At 40.5% G+C, this 21,926-nt stretch overlaps 1 protein-coding gene across 1 annotated transcript; it reads left to right on the forward strand.

Moving 5' to 3' along the window:
• Window positions 1-104: 104 nt before the first annotated feature.
• LOC124113040 (myosin heavy chain, clone 203-like) lies at window positions 105-10,474 on the forward strand. Its single transcript, XM_046473284.2, has 5 exons — window positions 105-337; window positions 1,869-2,003; window positions 2,358-2,420; window positions 4,265-4,354; window positions 5,010-10,474. Exons 1-5 carry the CDS (start codon window positions 185-187, stop codon window positions 5,694-5,696), a joined length of 1,128 nt encoding a protein of 375 aa, XP_046329240.1. The 5' UTR covers window positions 105-184; the 3' UTR covers window positions 5,697-10,474.
• Window positions 10,475-21,926: the final 11,452 nt, after the last annotated feature.

Raw genomic sequence — 21,926 nt, forward strand, 5'->3', positions numbered from 1 at the left:
TACAACGTATTTATGTTTCAAATTTCCAACTTTTAGTTTGTTTGCATGTAAATTAACGAACGATAAATAGTGGAACTATGTTCTTCGCGTATGTTCATGCTTACATAAGTGATAAGGCTATATTGTTTACAGGTGCTTGGCAATGCATTGGAGGATGGTGGTGTAGCTCATGGGGTTATAAATTATGCAGAAATCAGTCTCACCTGAACGGGTTCCGCGAGAAGCGCTTCACGAACAACATGAACGACTTACCACGAAGCACATTCAAACGCTGTCGTTCTTACAGGACATCGTTAATGAGAACAAACAACTCAAGGCCAGAGTGGAGCAGCTTGAGGTGTTCTATTTTACATGCGAACATAGAACTATGATTAATATCATTTTTGTCCTTTACGTACACATTGATATTGTTTATTAAGATTTTATTGTACCATCCTAAACAATGTTAAAAAGAGCAAAAATTTTGTTGCTAATTTAGATTCAATGATATCGATGTGAATATCATTGATAATAATATTAATAATAATAATAGCACCGTACTCCATGCCTAAGCATGCTGTAAGACCTTAGACATTATTACCCCTATCAATGGATCAGTATGCACTCAATATTCATTCTCAGCTCCCTGGGGAGTATACAACCCAAGCTGCCTGTGAGGGGCTAGAGGGTTATTTCAATTTGTCACATTAATAGATATCATTGATGTCCTGTAAGAAGTACCTGGCATAAAATTAACAAGAGTGAGTTAGTGAGTTGGGTTTAACACTGCATTTAACAGTATTCCAGTTATATCATTGTGTGCCAGCTTAATGTGGGAAGAAAGTCCGAAGTGATGACGTTTACCACTTTTGGAAATCCACAAGCACAAGTATGGTGCTGACAAGCCTAGAAACATAATCAAGGTGAACCAGGATTCAAACCCACAATCAGGTTTCAGGAGTGCCCAAGGGACACAACTGTGCACAGCTTTAGATACCTGGGCCACCCTACCCCCACATGAACAAGAATAATATTTTAGAACTTGTTATTACAGATTGATGAAGGTACACTGTTAAGCTGACAAAGCAGCACTCAAAATATCTTGACATCCTTAATTGCAACATATTGGCAAAAAGCACAAAACAGGTAGTATGTTATGGGGGTCTTTGAAAGGCATTTAGAAGTGATACACATAAGGAAGAGAATTTATGGATGTCAACTTCTTTATTATGAGAAACACAACATTTCCTCCTTCATCAGGTGAATGAATGCCATGAGGCAGAGGGCATATATATGTACATGTAAGGACAACAAAATCAATCAGATAACAAAAGGTGGAAAATAACAAAGGTAAGAAAGCTAATAAGGGACGCCAACAGATGATTGGCGCTGTTGGTGATTAGCAATAGACAATGGAAGCCAACACTTTACAGTAATTAGAGCTGATAGCATTGAAGCCAGTACTTAAGTTATCATAGATCAGTAACAGGCAATGGACAATGGGCAAACCGGAGTAATTAGCACTGATAGGTGAAAGAGTGGACATAGCAATAGGCAAATTGTCATGATGATCACAAAACGTGAAGATCCGGGGTAGAATAGGTCTTCAGAAACCCATGCTTGCCGTAAAAGGTGACTATGCTTGTACTAAGGGGCCACTAACGGGATCTTGTGGTCAGGCTCGCTGACTTGGTTGATGCATGTCATTGTATCCTAATTGCATGGATTGATGCTCATGATGTCAATCACTGGATTGTCTGGTTCAGACTTTATTATTTACAGACTGCCGTCATATAGCTGGAATATTGCTGAGTGTGGTTTTAAACAACAAACAAACATGATGATCGGACATGTATATTGATGTCATCCTTCACAAATTTGTTATACAGAGAATCCAGAAAGAGTATGAATCCCTGGAGGAGATGGAGGACGACCATCAGGATCGCATCAAGCAGATCCAGGAGCAGTACATGAACAGAGCAGATGAGATCAATGCCATGCTAGCAGAAAAACACAAAACAGAGGTTGGCCATTAGTAGTATAGAGATAAATTTATATATTATAGTTAATTGATAAAAAAGGACAAACATTGGGCTATTTTCAGAGCGTCCAGAAAGGGCGTGGTGACTTGTCGTCATTGCTCATAATATCAATTACTGGATTGTCTAGTCCAGATTTGATTGTTTATACTTTTAGCATGTTTAGTTTATTCTTTGCTTTGTTTTGAGGGAGCTGAATTAGAGATCCGTTGAAAGCAAAAACTTGTGCCAATAATCTTATCTCTGTTCATATGTATGTTGGAAACATGATGGATAAATTAGTGCCAGCATGTAGCTGTTTCTATTCTAATATTGTTTGGAACATACTAACTTACACAGATCCTACAGCTGGTGGATGAGAAAGTTGAAATTGAAAAGAATGCATACCAAGAAATTACTAAGGTGAGTTGCTGACTTACACAAATATAATAATGATAAATAGAGTACATAAAGAAACCCCATTGTCATGATCCTCGTACCATGCCTATGAATTTATTTTAATATGTTTGGAATAAACAATGAAGGGGTTAGTTAGTTATGGGCATCTTGTTGCACTGCATTACCTCCTGTTTTAATACCTAATCATGCTACAGGCTTGAAAACTCCTTGAATTTGGCAGTCCTACTTGAAAATTCCTTGAATTTGGAAATCCTGTCTTGAGAAAATTCCTTGAATTTGGAAATCCTGTCTTGAAAAGTCCTTGAATTTGGCAGTCCTACTTGAAAATTCCTTGAATTTGGAAATCCTGTCTTGAAAAGTCCTTGAATTTGGCAGTCCTACTTGAAAAGGTGGGGTCAGGGGTGGCCACATTCTGGGATGGTATAGTAATGCATTCTGTGATGGTATACCTCATGGGGATTCCCCTCACCCCTCATAGTCATGCATTCTGTGATGGTATACCTCATGGGGATTCCCCTCAACCCTCATAGTAATGCATTCTGTGATGGTATACCTCATGGGGATTCCCCTCACCCCTCATAGTAATGCATTCTGTGATGGTATAGTAATGCATTCTGTGATGGTATACCTCATGGGGATTCCCCTCACCCCTCATAGTCATGCATTCTGTGATGGTATACCTCATGGGGATTCCCCTCAACCCTCATAGTAATGCATTCTGTGATGGTATACCTCATGGGGATTCCCCTCACCCCTCATAGTAATGCATTCTGTGATGGTATAGTAATGCATTCTGTGATGGTATACCTCATGGGGATTCCCCTCACCCCTCATAGTAATGCATTCTGGGATTGATTCCCCTCTCCCCTCATAGTATTGAATTCTGTGATGGCATACCTTATGGGGAGTCCCCTGTCCCCTCATAGTAATGCATTCTGTGATGGTATACCTCTAGGGGATTCCCGTCTCCCCTCATAGTAATGCATTCTGTGATGGTATACCTCAGGAGGATTCAGGGCAGAATCTGTCACCAGTTACCATGCTTCGAGCTGGGTGTGTACACTGTGTGACCTGGCTGACTGTGTCATCCCATCATGCTCACGAATCAGTGCTCACGTTTAAACCACTAGTAGTTTATTAGGGCTCCAACCAGTAGTCAAGTGATTGGGGCCAGGTCGATTTCAGCAAAACTTGACTCGAGTACTCACTAGGGGGAGGTAACTCTAATTCACATACTTTCTTAATTTCAATACACATGTATATAATTAAAGAAAGACGTCTCATTAATTTAGTCAGACTATTCAGCTACAAGTGAGAGTTGGTGTATACATAGAATAGCATTGATAGTATTTCTTCTCTACTGTAATTTCATTGGATGGTTGTTCTGTCAGTTATCCAACCACATAATAGTATGTGGGTTAAGTAGATAAGTGACATGGAAGTGGATTCCCATTGTAGCAAGGTGTAGAGTTGTCCGAGACATTTTAATGTACATCAGTGTCAGTGCCTTGCACGAAGTATATAGGTCAACATGTCCCAGAAAGTTACAGTATTGAAAATCTGACACACAGTGTGGTTTATTTACGTTTTGTTTCAGTTATATATATTTTGCTTTTATTTGCTAGAAAAGGGAAGCTACATAAGCGGACATGCTGAACCCTTATTCATAAAAATAATGACATTGTCAAAAGGTTCTCATATATAATCAGGCACTCGAGCATGAGTCAGTTTCGAGATGAAACATGTGGACCTGTTGAAGCCCCATTGTTGACTGTGCACTGTGATAGATAGTGCGTACACTGCTGCTTGTAGAAGGACACTGACTGTATCCGTGGTATCTGTTGCAGCTGAAGGCTGACATTGAGGTCCTACAACAGACCAACAGAGAACTCCTAGGGCAGCTGGGGCCTCTCACTGACCTCGAGGAGGAGAACAAGGTAGGAATATAGTAATTGTCTTAATAACAACATTTGCTAAAACTAATATTTATTTGATAGATTCAAATTAATGTATTGCCAAAGGCTCTTGTTCTATACCCCATGTGGTACAGTGTTTCAAGCTCTTGTGCCTTTCCTCCATGACCGCCTCCGTGGTCTGGTGGTAGAGCGTCCGCCCGGAAGGCGGGAGGTCCGGGGTTCAATCCCCAGCCGCGTCATACCAAAAGACGTTAAAAGATGGTACTTGTTGTTACCCTGTCTGGTGCTCGGCATTAAGGGGCTAAAACAAGGACTGGTCGGCTCGGAGTCAGTATACTGTGTCTGAGTGGGGTATTCATGTTAAACTGCGGCATGGTATCTCAGTGAGCTAGCACTATAAATCGGCATCAGTCCGGACTAGTACAAGCAGCCACACAAACACCCACACCAACATGCACGTCGCTATATAAGTGCAATAACCTTGGACACGACGTTAAACCCCATTTCACCTCACCTTTCCTCCATCTTTGTATTGCTGGAGGTGGTGTAAAACTCTACTCAGTCATACAATAAGGAAATACTGCACCACTCAAAATATGAACTCTGTCAGCTAATTCGTTAAACTATACATTGTATGTGACAAAATGATACAAATATCCTTTATATATTTCTTCAGTCACTCAAACAAGATCTTGAAAATGCTAAGAAGGAAAATGAAAACTTGAAGTCTGAGTACACCAAGTTGGAAGAGGCGTCTGCCAGCAAGGTGGACGTGCACCACCTCCAGGGACTTAAAGCTCAGAATGAGGCCCTCCAACAGCATGTCAAAGAGCTGGAGCAGAAGAAGCATGAAATGGAGCACAGGATCTCTCGACTGGAGGCTGAGGTGGTAGAGAAGTCACAGGATGCGGACAAGGTCAAACTCATCGATAACCTTCGTCTCAAGCTAGAGAAACTACACAAGGAGAAAGCAGACCACTTGACAAGGATAACGGTCAATGAAGCTGAGATTCAGGACCTTACAAGGGAAAATGAACAACTGAAGGGCTCTCTCATCCAGCTTGAAAAGGAGAAAGAAAAGCTTGCTTCAGAATTCCGAAATGTGTTATATGAACTCCAGACTTTGAGGAAACAATTGTCACATGATAATGAAAAGAAGACGTTCAGGGATTATGTGATGGTGAAAAGAGAAGTGAATGTATTAAGGGAGGAGAATGCTGTTCTGAGACAGAGGAATAAATTGACAGTCGAGAAGCTGCCGGTCCTGAAGCCGGACCGACCACAGTCGGGCATCAAGGGGGCAGAATCCAGGGACACTAACAAGAGGCGGCAGTTAGCATTGCCATCATCAGGACATGCTTGATAGAAGTGAGTTACCGTTCCTGAAGGCCGAAAGGGTAGATTCCAGGGACACTTACAAGAGGCGGCAGTTAGCGTTGCCATAACGTTCAGTTTAGGAGTCTCTCTGTTAACTTGGTGTTCTGTGTAATGTAGTCAAACATAGAAGTTTCTAGTTTACAAATTAAACATAAAGCCATTCCTGAAAATGCATTTCTGGATCTTGTATTTATGCCCCAATAAGCAGCCCCTGATCATCTTCTGGACCAATCTGTAAGTAATCTTTATAAGCGCCCCCTGCAAAAATAAAAAACTTACCCCTTAATTATTATAGAAAAAAGTTTGATTACTACCGCTTGATTTCTGTATACAAGTTTAACTTGTGTATGATTTTAATAAGCATCCCCTTCGTCCATTTCTAAAAGACTAACATATTTAGGATTAAATGGTTATTGTATTGTATATCATGTATATGTTATGTTCACATATTGGCCAAAATCAGACCTCTTACAGCATTTACCATGTTTAATGTGTCATGTGGTTTAATTTATACCTCCTAAACAGTATGCAATGTTCCATCTTGCTTCGATCATATGACAGTGTAGAACAATCACCAGAACACACCCTCCGACCACCTCGCTCCCAGCACGCTCCTGTACTACTCGTCACTTTTTTCCTTCCTTGCCCGTGGTAAATGGACAATTGGATTAGTTTTTGTCATTTGGGTTTGACTTTGATTAATCATTCTTAGTCACTGTTAGTCCCTGGCCGTTATTTATCAATAAATATGATTAAACGGCTACTTACCATCGTCACACGCATTCTTTCACGGCCATTGTTCCCATTGGCTCGTGAAAGCTCCGTTTTGGTTTACTTTCTCGTGTTTCTACCACCCTCGTTTTAACCCGGGATGGTTGCATTTTGTTGAATGTTCGTGATTTTTATTCTTCTAAGCCCACTCCGAATGTGTGTGGAAGAAATCAGCATCGGACCCCCAAGGTCTCTGCCCTGACTGCCGCATCCCCTGCACCCCTGCACCGGTCCAGCATTGCACTGATTGTGCTCACTTATCTCTCGACCATTTCAACGTTTACCTAGCCAAACTATGCAAAAGGGCCCTTCAACAACTATAGCGTCAGACTTTGTGCCCTGCTTGGAAGCCTGCAAGTTGCCAATCCTTGTTTGTCGCCTCTTATACCCATGACGTGGGCGGAGCATCTTCCACCTCGGTCATCCCGCCAACTATTAGTCTGCTCAGGAACTTGTATGACAAGTACTACTCCGCCTTGCATCCCTTGAGTCCCTCGACCTGGAGACTCTAGGAGCCTCCCTAGGTGCAGACGCATTCGTCAGCGTATCTCCAAGCGCCTCCTCAGGCACTGCCTCCTTTTCAGGCGCAGACACAGGCACCTCAGCAGGGGTATCGTCATGTGCCTCGTCAGGGCCGCCTACACTTCAAGCACCTCTCCAGGCACTGCCTCCTCCTTCAGTGCCTCACCTGGTGCAGGCGCCCCCAAAGGGCTATCTTCAAGCACCTCACCAGGCGCCACATTAGCAGATTTGGTTCATTAGGCACCGCAATTACAGGTGCAGCTACATGGTATCCAAGATACCGTTTGTTGTCTGCCACTCTACGCTTCTAAGGATTAGATCCTGTGAATCATGGACGTCATTAAACTGGAGGAGCCTGTCCTGCTGCCTTCAGTGAAATGCTCCTTCCATCCCAGGATTACGACATTTTATACGGTGCCCGTTGATAACGTGGTAGACAGCATCTCTGTTTTTACTTGCAGCAGGCTTTGGATAATGTTGCCCTTAAGGTTTCGCTTCCCAAATGTGCCATCACGTCATCCCGGTTTAAATTGCATGGAATTTCGTTCCCCAGTTTGTTAAATGGCGCCTATCCTTGATGTATGAACTGTTACGCCAACCTTAGTCCACGGGTAGACTGAGAAGCTCTTCAACAGGAGATTTAGGAGAATTTTCTCTCCACTGCCCAGGCCGAAGCTACAGTTCAGACCTTGCAGATGTGTATTACCCGCCCAGGTACTCAGTATACATGGAGGATGCCCTAACAACCAAGGCTAAACACCTCCGTCGTGATGAACCATACTCCAAACCTTCGACGCAGACTGCATCTTCTCAGATTTCTATGGCCAGATCGACAAGGGGCTGTACTCAGTCTTCCTCCTCGGGCTTGGTGCAAGGGCGCAGAATGACACTCCGGCATGACGCTCCTTCCAGGGCAACTGGAATCTACCGCCACCGGTCGGTTCTGGCAAAACTGGGACCAACTCTTCTCGGACCGTTGGGTCATTCAGACTCTCGGCTACAGGTCCCACTGAACCTCCAGGCTTCAGGACTTCAGGACTGTGGACGGCCCTGTTTCTCCATTGGCACATCAACTGTTTAGAGTTTCAATCTATCTATCGCAATCCATCAGACACACCACATGACCAGAAATGGTTATCTATTGAGGCTTATTGACATCAACATGATATGGATCATGCTTTGGTGACTTCTTAGTCTGCTTACGTGAGAGAAAACATTTGTCAGGCGGCACAATTGCCAGTTACATCTCAGCCATTACCTCAGTCCTTGACGCCTCCTGATCTAACCGTATCACCACGGCTCCTGAACTCACTGCTATATTAAGGGGTTACCTGATCTACCCGTATCACCACGGCTCCTGAACTCACTGCTATATTAAGGGGTTACCTGATCTACCCGTATCACCACGGCTCCTGAACTCACTGCTATATTAAGGGGTTACCTGATCTACCCGTATCACCACGGCTCCTGAACTCACTGCTATCTTAAGGGGTTACCTGATCTACCCGTATCACCACGGCTCCTGAACTCACTGCTATATTACAGGGTTACCGTGAGGCCAATCAGTGATTAATGTTTCACCCTCGGCCTTGGATCTGGGACTGGTGCTATGTCACCTCCCCGTTTCTCCCTACGAACCTATCCCTGCTGCAGTATTGGTACCTCTTACTCAGAAAACTGCCTTTCTTCTTTCATTGGCCAATGTGGAATGTGTCAGTGAACTGCACGCTCTAGACTTTATTGCCAAAAAATCAATTGCCTGGTCAGTTGGATCTTCACTATTGCTCCGCTGACTAATAATGTTGGGTCTGGTGACCTAGAGGACATCTACCTCTATGTAACTAGTCGTTTTCGGCACCAATGTGAACGCCTTTTCATACCAACCATCGAGGAGGGTTGCAGGAATATCTCCAAGAATACGCTGTCATTTTGGTTACATTCCCCCATTCTTCCGGCTTACGCCCATGCTGGTCTAGATCTGTCTAGAGCTTCCAATAATTCAGGCATTGTTCTTGCCACACCAACAGCTCTGTCACAAACTTTGTAAGAAGTTGTTTTGGTGAACCAACACTAATTTCACCAACTTTTACCTCCTAGCTCTGTCTGTTGAGGATGTCAAAGGAGTCGGCCAGGTGGGTCTTCTCGTCTTTTGCCAAACAACTCCTCCCACCACATTGCCGTTGATGAGGTTGGAATGAAGCTACTGCCATCAAGGACGTCCATACCAGCACTCCTGCATGTTTTGTCCTTCTTCCTACAGAATGGTTGCCTTAACTCAATACTGAGGGCAACTACGTATCGTGAGGGCAACTATGGTTCCTGATCTTTTGAGTACTTCCAGTTGAAACATAATTTCAGACCCAGCCTTGACTGTAATCAGGCATGGTGCGGATGTATTACAGGACTAGTGAAGTTGAACACACCCATGGGTTGAAAACAAAGTGGCAGTCTAGTCTAGTCTGTGCTCTGGTCCATCCACTAAACTGCAAATGGGGATATGCAGTTTATCAAACCCGCTGTCCTACCATGGGATAATTGCAGATATTTGTTGTAGAGGGATAAGTTACAAAATATAGGGAATTAGAGTCTTCCCCTTATTTTATATACTCATCCTGACACAACAGGTCATGTCTGCCCCGTCCATCCCCTTGAAGATTTGGATCAATGCGTCACCTGTCTACAGGCAATAGTGGGAAAAGTGACGAGTAATACAGGAGCATGCTGGGAGTGAGGTGGTTGGATGGTGTGTTCCGGTGATATGTCTACATTGTTCTACACTGATATGATCAAAGCAAGAAGGTTGCAACCTATAGCATACTGCTGTGGAGAGATAAGTTTATGTATTTTACTTATCCTGCATTACTCCTTAATGCATTTACTGGATACTTTTAAAAGAAGACAAAGCTGCAGTTTAATCCTAAAACTGGACAATTTATTAGATCAGCATGTCTGTCTGTGACAAGCAGTAATATATGGAGTTAACGGACATCGTCACATCGGGTCACATGGTCTCTTCTGCGTCGTCCTGCCACACACTTCAGTGAAACAACTTCTTTCTTAGCTGGACCCCTTTGTCTTCTGTCAAAAGTAAGCAATAATGCATTAATGAGTAATACAGGATACGTATACAAATGTAACAAATATGTAGATTTTACTAAAAGTAAGGTGAATACTCTAATTCCGTATGCTTTACTGAGTTTGATAACATGTTCAAACAGGAGAAAAACATATTCTTCATGAACTGTTTTACTATGTTAACCGTGGCAAGTTTGAAGATGTCCAAATGGAAACCTGTTATTCATATTGATGTGATTGAAGTCTTGGAACATAAAATAAACTTGTTATTCATATTGATGTGATTGAAGTCTTGGAACATGAAATAAACTTGTTATTCATATTGATGTGATTGAAGTCTTGGAACATGAAATAAACTTGTTATTCATATTGATGTGATTGAAGTCTTGGAACATGTCTGTTGAACATGTGTTGAACGTGTTGAGTGAGTGAGTTGGGTTTAACGCCGCTTTTAACAGTATTCCATTTACAACGCAGCTTTTGAACGTGTTGAAGTGATAATGATCATTATGATCATGATGATGTAAATTATTGTTTGATATCCTTTATGATTTACACCTGTTATTTGTCAGCACATTCCGTCCAACATGTCCAAAATATTAAATCTGTATTAAAGATATGTATTTTTACCTACCAGATTTACCATGTCTACAACCTTACAGATTTATCTGATGTTATTTTTTACTGATGTGATGGCGGCTGTTCTACGCAAGTATGTCATACAATATTTCATATCATTGAATGGCTTGGTAAAACATTTTGATTACAGTGCCACATTAATATATTCCAGTTACCATGGTTACCAGAACAGATTTACTCACATGTATCATCATGATCATGTTTGTAATAAAGATGATTTCATTCTATAACTGTTCTCATTTGGTTTTGATTTCATGCTACACTGTTGCAATCTCTATGAACAAATTGGAGGCTCTTGGGTATTCCAGGCTGTAGATGGTCACCAGCAACATGTGCTGGTCATTCGAGGCGACCGGGTCGTACTTTTTAAGGTCCGGGAGTTTTTGATGCAGTGCAGTTAGCAAGTAAAACATGTCTTTCTCAGTCTGTTTTGATTGTGAAAATATCAACTGTGAATGGCGTAGATAGATATTTTACACGAGCATGAGTGAATAATTCTTGTATTTCCTGAACAAGAGCCCTGTAAAGTAGGAGATTTGCAAATAAAAATATATAATTTATGAATTGTGTGAACAATTTGGAGACTGATGTATAAAACACGAATATCAGAAACACAAAATGCACATCAGTGACACTTTATTAAAATTAATACAAGAACACAACTATAGGAAAACTTGAGGAAAAGAGCAAACAGGTGACAGGTTATCTCCTTTACGAACACCATTGTCACAGTAAAAAAATCCAGACGTTTGACCATTTAAACAAACACATGACTTTATCATTATACATATTTCATATTAGAGTAAATAGTTTTCCTGACACATCATAGGATATTAATTTAAGCCATAGTCCATATCTCAACACGTTATCAAAAGCCTTTTTGGAATCGCCAAAGAAACAGATTAATATCAGACCTGAGGATTTCAATAATTCAATAATGCTTTTTAGAACAAAAATGTTGTCAACAGAACAGTATCCCTTATTCAGGGATTAGATCAAGAATTGATCAAGAACAGTCAGGGTGGTATGAAGCCCAGTAGGAGATATACAAATAAGGATAACTTTGACGTGTGAACAGTTGGGGGACTCATCAATATCATAAAAAAGCACATTAACAGCACATATATATATATATATATATATATATATATATATATAAGAATACAATTCTATACCAGTAGATACAACTTTATTGGTAGTGTTATTAGTAGGACTGGTGACATATATATATATGTCACCAGTCCTACTAATAACACCAGCAGGAATAAAGTTGTATCTACTGGTATAGAATTGTATTCTTGTATTAATTATTTTATATATATATATATATCTACTGGTATAGAATTGTATTCTTGTATTAATTATTTTATATATATATATATATATATATATATAAAATAATTAATACAAGAATACAATTCTATACCAGTAGATACAACTTTATTCGTGCTGGTGTTATTAGTAGGACTGGTGACAACCTACTTGATCTGTCAGGCTCGATTACTTGGTTGATTGCATATCATCCCACTATCATGCTGTTTCTCACAAAATCAATCACTGGATTGTTAGGCCTGGGCACGATTTTTGCAGGATGCTGTGAGATGAAACTAACTAGACTGCAGTTCATTTGGGACTAAATACGAGACCTAGAATCAGGGGTGTAAGATAGATGGTCATACTATAAAGTTCACACAATGTTTTTCAGCTGTCCAGTATGTGAGGTCCTACTGATGTCACACAACCTTTGACAGTCCTATCATCAAATACTATACATTTCTAAACAGTTTACAGTTCAACAAAACACTGCTGTGTCCTTTCACTAGTCTGGGACTAGCAGACTTGTGGCAATATGGCAATATAGCACCATGTAACCATGAAAACTGATATGGCTAAGTGATTTTATGCACTGTTTACAAGCCCTGAACATGTGGCAACTTCATACTTGCATTATTAGTGTGGATTCAACACTTGTATTCCTTTAACACTGCTACTGGAATATTGCACATTTTTGTTTGTCAATATACTTTGTGAGTAATATGTTAAGATTTTACAGAAATGTATGATGAGAATCTAACGGTGTTGGCCCCAGATACTTAGATTTCCTCTGTCAGTTTCAGTGTCTGTGCTTTGATCTAAGGGAGATAATCCATGGATGTTACTCACAATCACCCATCACAGTGTCTGCAGATTGGCCTCCGATCTCTGCTGTTTACTTAACTGAATGTTGTATAATCTATGTGTCAGTTCTTTCCCCTGCATATGTACTGTATTGCCTTTTGTTATGTGTTAATAAAGACACGCACGCACGCGCGCACCCAGGCACACACACTGAACAAAAATTGTAAGATCATGACAAATTTTTTGTTAACCGTACATGTTTATAAAAACTCATTTTTACTACAAATGATATCCCCCAAATATGAATGTTTGTGCTCAGCATAAGTTAGAATCAGTTGTTGAAATGGTCAGTAATTGTTGTTGTTTAAGGCTGCGGTCAGCAATATTACACTTGTCACAGTAGCCTGACAATAATCAATTCTGGACAAACTGACCCCCTCATGAGTCTCACCCGCAACCGCAACCGCACCCGCACCCCCACCCCCACCCGCACACGCACCCCCACCCCCACCCGCACACGCACACGCACCCACACTCCCAAAAAGGTGTTTTTTCAAGTTGTACCATAGTTTTTCCATATTTGGTACGGCCAACCCGTGAAGATCCGGGGTAGAATAGGTCTTCAGCAACCCATGCTTGTCGTAATAGGCGACTATGCTTGTCGTAATAGGCGACTATGCTTGTCGTAAGAGGCGGCTTACAGGATCGGGTGGTCAGGCTTGCTGTCTTGGTTGATTCATGTCCTCTCTATCCCAAATACGTGGATCGATCCTCATGATGTCAATCACTGGATTGCCTGGTCCAGACTCGATTATTTACATATAGCTATAATATTGCTGTGTGCGGCGTTAAACATCAAACAAACAAATGATACGACCACCTTCGTGGTCTAGGGTGATAACATTTGTCCGGAGAGTGGAAAGTCTGGTGTTCGATCCCCGGCACCGTCATACTAAAAGACATTAAAAGATGGTTCTTGTTGTTACCCTGTCTGGCGCTCGGTATTAAGGGACTAAGACAATGGTCGGCTCGAGTCAAGATACTGTGTCTGAGGTGGGCTAGCACTATAAAATCGGCATAAGTCCGGACTAGTACAAGCACTCGCGCGGGTGCCCGCACACACACACGCACACACACGCACACACACACACACTCACATGTGCATGCACGTCGCTGTATCCGTGCAATAATCTTGGACACGACGTTAATCTCATTTCACCTCACCTCACTTCACAATATTTGATACTACTAGAGTAAACATGCTGCGCTTCACTAAAGATACTCAGCCAATCTTCAACATGGTGACACATTTCGTTAATCTCAAAGCAAATCCAAATTTGAGATAAAAGGAACCGAAAAAAACTAAAATAGACCCTACCTTATATATGGATGGGCTGAAAAGGGAAACACAAATATTAGGGGGTACTTATCATAGTGGTCTACTAGATTCTAGTGGGTTCATCAGAGTCAGGATTTAACAGGCCAAAATTTACATGCACAAAAATAAATACATACTTGCACATACAGCATCCGTAATGCACGATCAATGGCTGAGTAACATGACCATGTTCACTATCAGAGGGTCAGGAGGACGTTCACACGAAACCATTGCTAGAATCAATGGCTGAGTAACATGACCATGTTCACTATCAGAGATACAGGAGGACGTTCACACGAAACCATTGCCGGTATCAATGACTGAGTAGCATGACCATGTTCACTATCAGACTTACAGGAGGACGTTCACACGAAACCATTGCCGGTATCAGTGGCTGAGTCACATGACCATGTTCACTATCAGAGATACAGGAGGACGTTCACACGAAACCATTGCCGGTATCAATGGCTGAGTCACATGACCATGTTCACTATCAGAGATACAGGAGGACGTTCACACGAAACCATTGCCGGTATCAATGGCTGAGTCACATGACCTAATTCACTATCAGACTTACAGGAGGACGTTCACACGAAACCATTGCCGGTATCAATGGCTGAGTAGCATGGCCGTGTTCACTATCAGAGTTACAGGAGGACGTTCACACGAAACCATTGCCGGTATCAATGGCTGAGTCACATGACCTAATTCACTATCAGAGTTACAGGAGGACGTTCACACGAAACCATTGCCGGTATCAATGGCTGAGTAGCATGGCCGTGTTCACTATCAGAGTTACAGGGGGACGTTCACACGAAACCATTGCTGGAATCAAGGGCTGAGTAACATGACCATGTTCACTATCAGAGTGACAGGAGGACGTTCACACGAAACCATTGCTGGAATCCATGCAGTATCCGCTGTATTGACATTGTCAGCTCAGAAGAAATGTCCAAACTGTATGGTCCATAAGGTACTGCCAAATTCTTTCTCATGAATAAAGCTCAGCCAAACTGTACTTTGTTCATTAAACACACAAGCATCATATTATCCATATAAATTTAGTCTAGTGTGTATTTAATAAGAATAAAGGTAACCGCGAGATGTTTAAGGAGTGTCGGATGCGATAAATTGGCTGTCCAGCAAGTTTAATACAAGACTCTCAAACTGGCATCAAATAAATATCCTTATTATGATGCCTTTGTGTCATACAGCCCCAGGTCGCCATCGTGTTACACAAAAGCCTCGAAGCATGACAATTGGATATATGGTGTACTAGTATTTAGGACTATCATTGTCCTCAGGATTAAATTGGTCCAAGGCTTGTAAGACCTTAGCGCTACAGGCATCTAAGGTAATGTTTCCTGTTTATAAATTATTCAAGAAAAACAAATATATTTCCACAGCAAATTCGATATTTTATGGTAAATCTCTACCCATTTTGTTATACGGCTCGGAAATATGCGACATTAAATATTTTGAATCCATTGTGAAATTTCACACTTTATATTTTAAGCAGTTTTTATGCATTTGGTAAATATGCTTCAAATAAGGCAGTTCTTGGTGAAACGGGTCGCTGTAGTTTATATGTACATAGCCAGCTGCGTGTTGTTAAATATTGAATAAAATTATTAAAAATGGAAGCTCAAGGTACCCATTTCAATGTTACATAATGCTAAAGCAATTAGATGGTGAAGGGAAAACGAATTGGGTGTCTGGTGTAAGAAGCATATTATTTAATACTGGATTTTCCTTTGTATGGATCTCACAAGATACTGGTAATGAAAAACTATTTTTACATAAATCTAAACAAAGATTATTAGATAAATTTCAGCAAAACTGGCACCAACAAGTTTCCTGTTCCCACTTTCTCAAGCATTATGCTAATATCAAATCATTGTTACAACCAGAAAAATATTTAAGTATATTACAAAATAAAGTCTATTGAGAGCTCTTTGTAAATTTAGAATATCTCTCCCTAACTCCACAGGTTACACAGAAACTATGTCTTTGTTTCATACAGCTCCAGGTGGCCACAGGTTACACAGAAACTATGTCTTTGTTTCATACAGCCCCAGGTGGCCATAGGTTACACAGAAACTATGTCTTTGTTTCATACAGCTCCAGGTGGCCACAGGTTACACAGAAACTATGTCTTTGTTTCATACAGCTCCAGGTGGCCATAGGTTACACAGAAACAATGTCTTTGTTTCATACAGCCCCAGGTAGCCACAGATAACACAGAAACTATGTCTTTGTTTCATACAGCCCCAGGTGGCCACAGATAACACAGAAACTGTGTCTTTGTTTCATACAGCCCCAGGTGGCCACAGATAACACAGAAACTATGTCTTTGTTTCATACAGCCCCAGGTGGCCACAGATAACACAGAAACTATGTCTTTGTTGCATACAGCCCCATGTGGCCACAGATAACACAGAAACTATGTCTTTGTTTCATACAGCCCCAGGTGGCCACAGATAACACAGAAACTATGTCTTTGTTTCACACAGCCCCAGGTGGCCACAGGTTACACAGAAACTATGTCTTTGTTTCACACAGCCCCAGGCGGCCATAGGTTACACAGAAACTATGTCTTTGTTTCATACAGCTCCAGGTGGCCACAGGTTACACAGAAACTATGTCTTTGTTTCACACAGCCCCAGGCGGCCATAGGTTACACAGAAACTATGTCTTTGTTTCATACAGCCCCAGGTGGCCACAGGTTACACAGAAACTATGTCTTTGTTTCATACAGCTCCAGGCGGCCATAGGTTACACAGAAACTATGTCTTTGTTTCATACAGCTCCAGGTGGCCACAGGTTACACAGAAATTGTGTCTTTGTTTCATACAGCTCCAGGTGGCCACAGTTTACACAGAAACTATGTCTTTGTTTCACACAGCCCCAGGCGGCCATAGGTTACACAGAAACTATGTCTTTGTTTCATACAGCCCCAGGTGGCCACAGGTTACACAGAAACTATGTCTTTGTTTCATACAGCTCCAGGTGGCCACAGGTTACACAGAAACTATGTCTTTGTTTCATACAGCCCCAAGTGGCCACAGGCTACACAGAAACTATGTCTTTGTTTCATACAGCCCCAAGTGGCCACAGGTTACACAGAAACTATGTCTTTGTTTCATACAGCCCCAGGTGGCCACAGGTTACACAGAAACTATGTCTTTGTTTCATACAGCTCCAGGTGGCCATAGGTTACACAGAAACTATGTCTTTGTTTCATACAGCCCCAGGTGGCCACAGGTTACACAGAAACTATGTCTTTGTTTCATACAGCCCCAAGTGGCCACAGGTTACACAGAAACTATGTCTTTGTTTCATACAGCCCCAAGTGGCTACAGGTTACACAGAAACAATGTCTTTGTTTCATACAGCCCCAGGTGGCCACAGGTTACACAGAAACTATGTCTTTGTTTCATACAGCTCCAGGCGGCCATAGGTTACACAGAAACTATGTCTTTGTTTCTTACAGCCCCAGGTGGCCACAGGTTACACAGAAACTATGTCTTTGTTTCATACAGCCCCAGGTGGCCACAGGTTACACAGAAATTGTGTCTTTGTTTCATACAGCTCCAGGTGGCCACAGGTTACACAGAAACTATGTCTTCGTTTCATACAGCCCCAGGTAGCCACAGGTTACACAGAAATTGTGTCTTTGTTTCATACAGCTCCAGGTGGCCATAGTTTACACAGAAACTATGTCTTTGTTTCTTGCAGCCCCAGGTGGCCACAGATAACACAGAAACTATGTCTTTGTTTCTTGCAGCTCCAGGTGGCCACAGTTTACACAGAAACTATGTCTTTGTTTCTTGCAGCCCCAGGTGGCCACAGATAACACAGAAATTGTGTCTTTGTTTCATACAGCCCCAGGTGGCCACAGGTTACACAGAAACTATGTCTTTGTTTCATACAGCCCCAGGTGGCCACAGGTTACACGGAAACTTTGTCTTTGTTTCATACATCTCCAGGTGGCCACAGGTTACGCATAACGCTGGTATAGCTGAATATTGCTGCGGTAGCTGAATAATGTTGTGTCAGCTGAATAAGGCTGTGGTAGATGAATATTGCTGTGATAGCTGAATAACGTTGTGATAGCTGAATAAGGCTGTGGTAGCTGAATATTGCTGTGGTAGCTGAATATTGCCGTGGCAGCTGAATATTGCTGTGGCAGCTGAATATTGCTGTGGTAGCTGAATATTGCTGTGGTAGCTGAATATTGCTGTGGTAGCTGAATATTGCTGTGGCAGCTGAATATTGCTGTGGTAGCGGAATATTGCTGTGGTAGCTGAATATTGCTGTGGCAGCTGAATATTGCTGTGGTCGCTGAATATTGCTGTCGTAGCTGAATAACGCTGTGATAGCTAAATATTGCTGTGGCAGCTGAATATTGCTGTGGTAGCTAAACTTTGCTGTGGCAACTGAATAATGTTGTGATAGCTGAATAACGCTGTGATAGCTGAATAACGTTGTGATAGCTGTATAACGTTGTGATAGCTGAATAACGCTGTGATAGCTGAATAAGGCTGTGGTAGCTGAATATTGCTGTGGCAAGTGAATAACGTTGTGATAGCTGAATATTGCTGTGGTAGCTAACCTTTGCTGTGGCAACTGAATAATGTTGTGATAGCTGAATAACGTTGCGATAGCTGAATAACGCTGTGATAGCTGAATAAGGCTGTGGTAGCTGAATATTGCTGTGGCAAGTGAATAACGTTGTGATAGCTGAATAAGGCTGTGGTAGCTGGTAGCTGAATATTGCTGTGGTAGCTGAATAACGCTGGGATAGCTGAATATTGCTATGGTAGCTCTGCTGTGTAGCATATTAATGTTTTTCTTATTTCCATGGCGTAAAACTACAAACAATATTAATATAATACATTACGCTAATTGCGACATCCACAACATGACTGTAAAATGGCTCTCTAGAGCAATCCCACTCTGCAAACACCCCAAGCAACGTGTGTATTTTAAATAAATGTGTCTTATGCAAAAGGATGCACAGAACGAATATAATTTGAATAGTAAGTTTAAATTATCATACACTGAAAAAATTATTTTTTTAAACTGTTATGTTGTTTATTAAAGACCAGCTGATATCACTGTTATTGTATGCATAGCATCATCAAGAGATTCCACGTGTTCAACATCATCAAAAGATTCCAGTTTTTGTGGATTGTTTTCTCAATTCCCCATGATTGGGCTAACTGTGTCTGAATCAGAACCAGCTGCTCCATACGATTAATACGTAATTTGACTAAACAGGAATCAGATGTAACATTTCAAACAAAAATTTTATTTTTTTTCCATTCTCTGAAGCAATCTACCAAACAGCTTTAGCTCACCTCAACTAAGGGTCTGCGTGAATTTATAAATCAGGGCATGTAGTCTGTCATAGACATTTTATTTTAGACATTTCCTCATAATAAAAAAAATACGTTTAATTTTATTTGATTACTTGTTTATCGTACATCAATGCATAATGTAATATGCTGTAGGTATGTTGTATCTGCAAAATCCTTTAGTTTTGCTATAAACATACATTTTTAACTTTCGTTCTAATATAGCCTGTTACCCTCATTTACCCCTTTGATTCGAGTAAACGAACATGGAATTTTGTTTATATGATCCTTTCAATGGTATTCATAAACAGGGCTAAATATTCCAATTCAATTTTCAAAACCATTACCCACCATTTATTTATATATGAATCACGTGGTAAACAGTTTGCAAAAATGATTGTTGCAGTTTTCACTCTCTATGACCTTTGATCTTGACATAACATTTGAACCTAGTTCGACTTCATTAATGACACCTTCTGAACTTAGGTTTTGTTGATATTTCAAAAGATGCTCAGAAAATTCCAATCCAATTCTAATCACAGCCGCAATTTCATTACATTGTAGAAAATGTGATTGTGGTCTGTCTCTGACATACGCAAGATTTTGAAATTTAAAATAGCAATCCCTCTGCAACTATAAAGCTAATTTAAAATAGCAATCCCTCTGCAACTATAAAGCTAATTTAAAATAGCAATCCCTCTGCAACTATAAAGCTAATTTAAAATACATTTTTGAACCATTTCCATGGCAGACATAACATGAATATTCCAAATGTATTTTATGTGCATTTTATTCATGTGCACGTGTGTGAGTGCGTGCGTGCGTGCGTGCGTGCGTGCGTGTAGATGGTGTGGTGTGTACATGTGGTCTGTGTGTGTGGTGTGGTGTGTACGTGCGTCCGTGAAATCTGTGTCCATGTTTACTGTTTCCAATGACGTCAAAAAGAAATATGGCTTTATCATATGTGAATATTGAAACTTATTTCATGTTTGGATTTAAGGATAACATGAAGCCAATTCTATTTTTTTAGATTTCTCACAGGTATGTTTCTAATCTACCTGACATTGGAAATATATGGGATTTCGTACGATTTCTTCATTCATTTGTAGAAAGAACCTCACGTTTCTGCTGCTAATATAACAGTTATCATCACAACATTCCCATGAGAGATATTCCTAATGAACTATTGATAAATAATGCAACTTTAATCCTTATCGGAAAAATACCATTAAGAGAGTGGGTGTGTACTCGAAATGTAACTTTTCTGATCATCAGAAAACAGTTTGTTCATATTTATGTAATTATATGAAATAAAATAGATGAAATTACATTTTTATACACTGTTTTTCAAGAGACTAGTAATCAGTATATGTCTGTCTGGTATATCAAATTGTAATGTGATAGGTCAGATATCTTCCCTAATCTCCATTGCATATGATACTTAAGAAAATGAAAGTTTGACCTTTTGGATAATGACAATTGTCAAAGAAATAATTGCAATGAATGACTGTTCGCCTCATTATATATATCATTATATCATCTTAGTACCATCTCATTAGATAAAAATAACCATCCAAACATTTTCTTAAAAAATTTTCTTCAAAACAAAAACTGATAAAAATACCCCAAAATATAGTTTGACATAACTTTGGTAGATTGGCATATTGTGTGTCCGCACCTGACAATGGCTTCCATTATGCTCTTGTATGACCCATATGCATACATTGTCCGTTAGACAGCTCGTATTACAGACTTGTTAAGTGGAATTGGGAATGCAAGAGTTATCTCCCATGGACTAGTTACATCATTAGTATCAGGTTGGAATGGACAGAGACAAATCTCCTGTTTCGATCATTTCTGGTTGCAAACCACCTGCGACTGGATTTTTAAAATATCAGTTTATTGTTCACTTTTTTTTCAGTTTATTTTACAGAACAGTTTCATCGTCTGTTAGAACTGAAATATGGTATAGACTTGACCTGAATATTTCATGTGCATGGGTTATTGCTGTATAAAAAACCCCATCAGATTCCAGATATGTTTCGTATGAGTATAATATATCAGAAAAAAAATATGTTCCATGAATTCTGGCTTGATGATACACAGATGAGTGAGTCTTTAAACATATATAAATATATAAACATGACCTCCCTTCACCCTTTTTTATCGATCTGTTTTTTTATTTTTTTATTTTTCAATTCTTCAACCTCAATACATGTCTATTCGATTGTTTAAAAGGCTCATTACGTTACGATATGCAATTGCAAGGCAGGCAAGTGGCAATGTTGTTGTTGGGTTTTTTCGAAAGAAAAAATATCCCTTTTTATTGGTGCTTGCATCAAGCAAAAATTAC

The sequence above is a fragment of the Haliotis rufescens genome, unplaced genomic scaffold (assembly GCF_023055435.1).
Source record: "Haliotis rufescens isolate VD_foot unplaced genomic scaffold, xgHalRufe1.0.p SCAF_19, whole genome shotgun sequence".
Classification (NCBI taxonomy): Eukaryota; Metazoa; Mollusca; class Gastropoda; order Lepetellida; family Haliotidae; genus Haliotis; species Haliotis rufescens.

Bases quoted from the DNA above. Each gene is read 5' to 3' on its own strand.
- LOC124113040 (XM_046473284.2), top strand. From the start codon at position 185: ATGCAGAAATCAGTCTCACCTGAACGGGTTCCGCGAGAAGCGCTTCAC. The intron at 338-1,868 runs GTGTTCTATTTT...TTTGTTATACAG, and splicing joins CCAGAGTGGAGCAGCTTGAG to AGAATCCAGAAAGAGTATGA. The intron at 2,004-2,357 runs GTTGGCCATTAG...TAACTTACACAG, and splicing joins CAGAAAAACACAAAACAGAG to ATCCTACAGCTGGTGGATGA.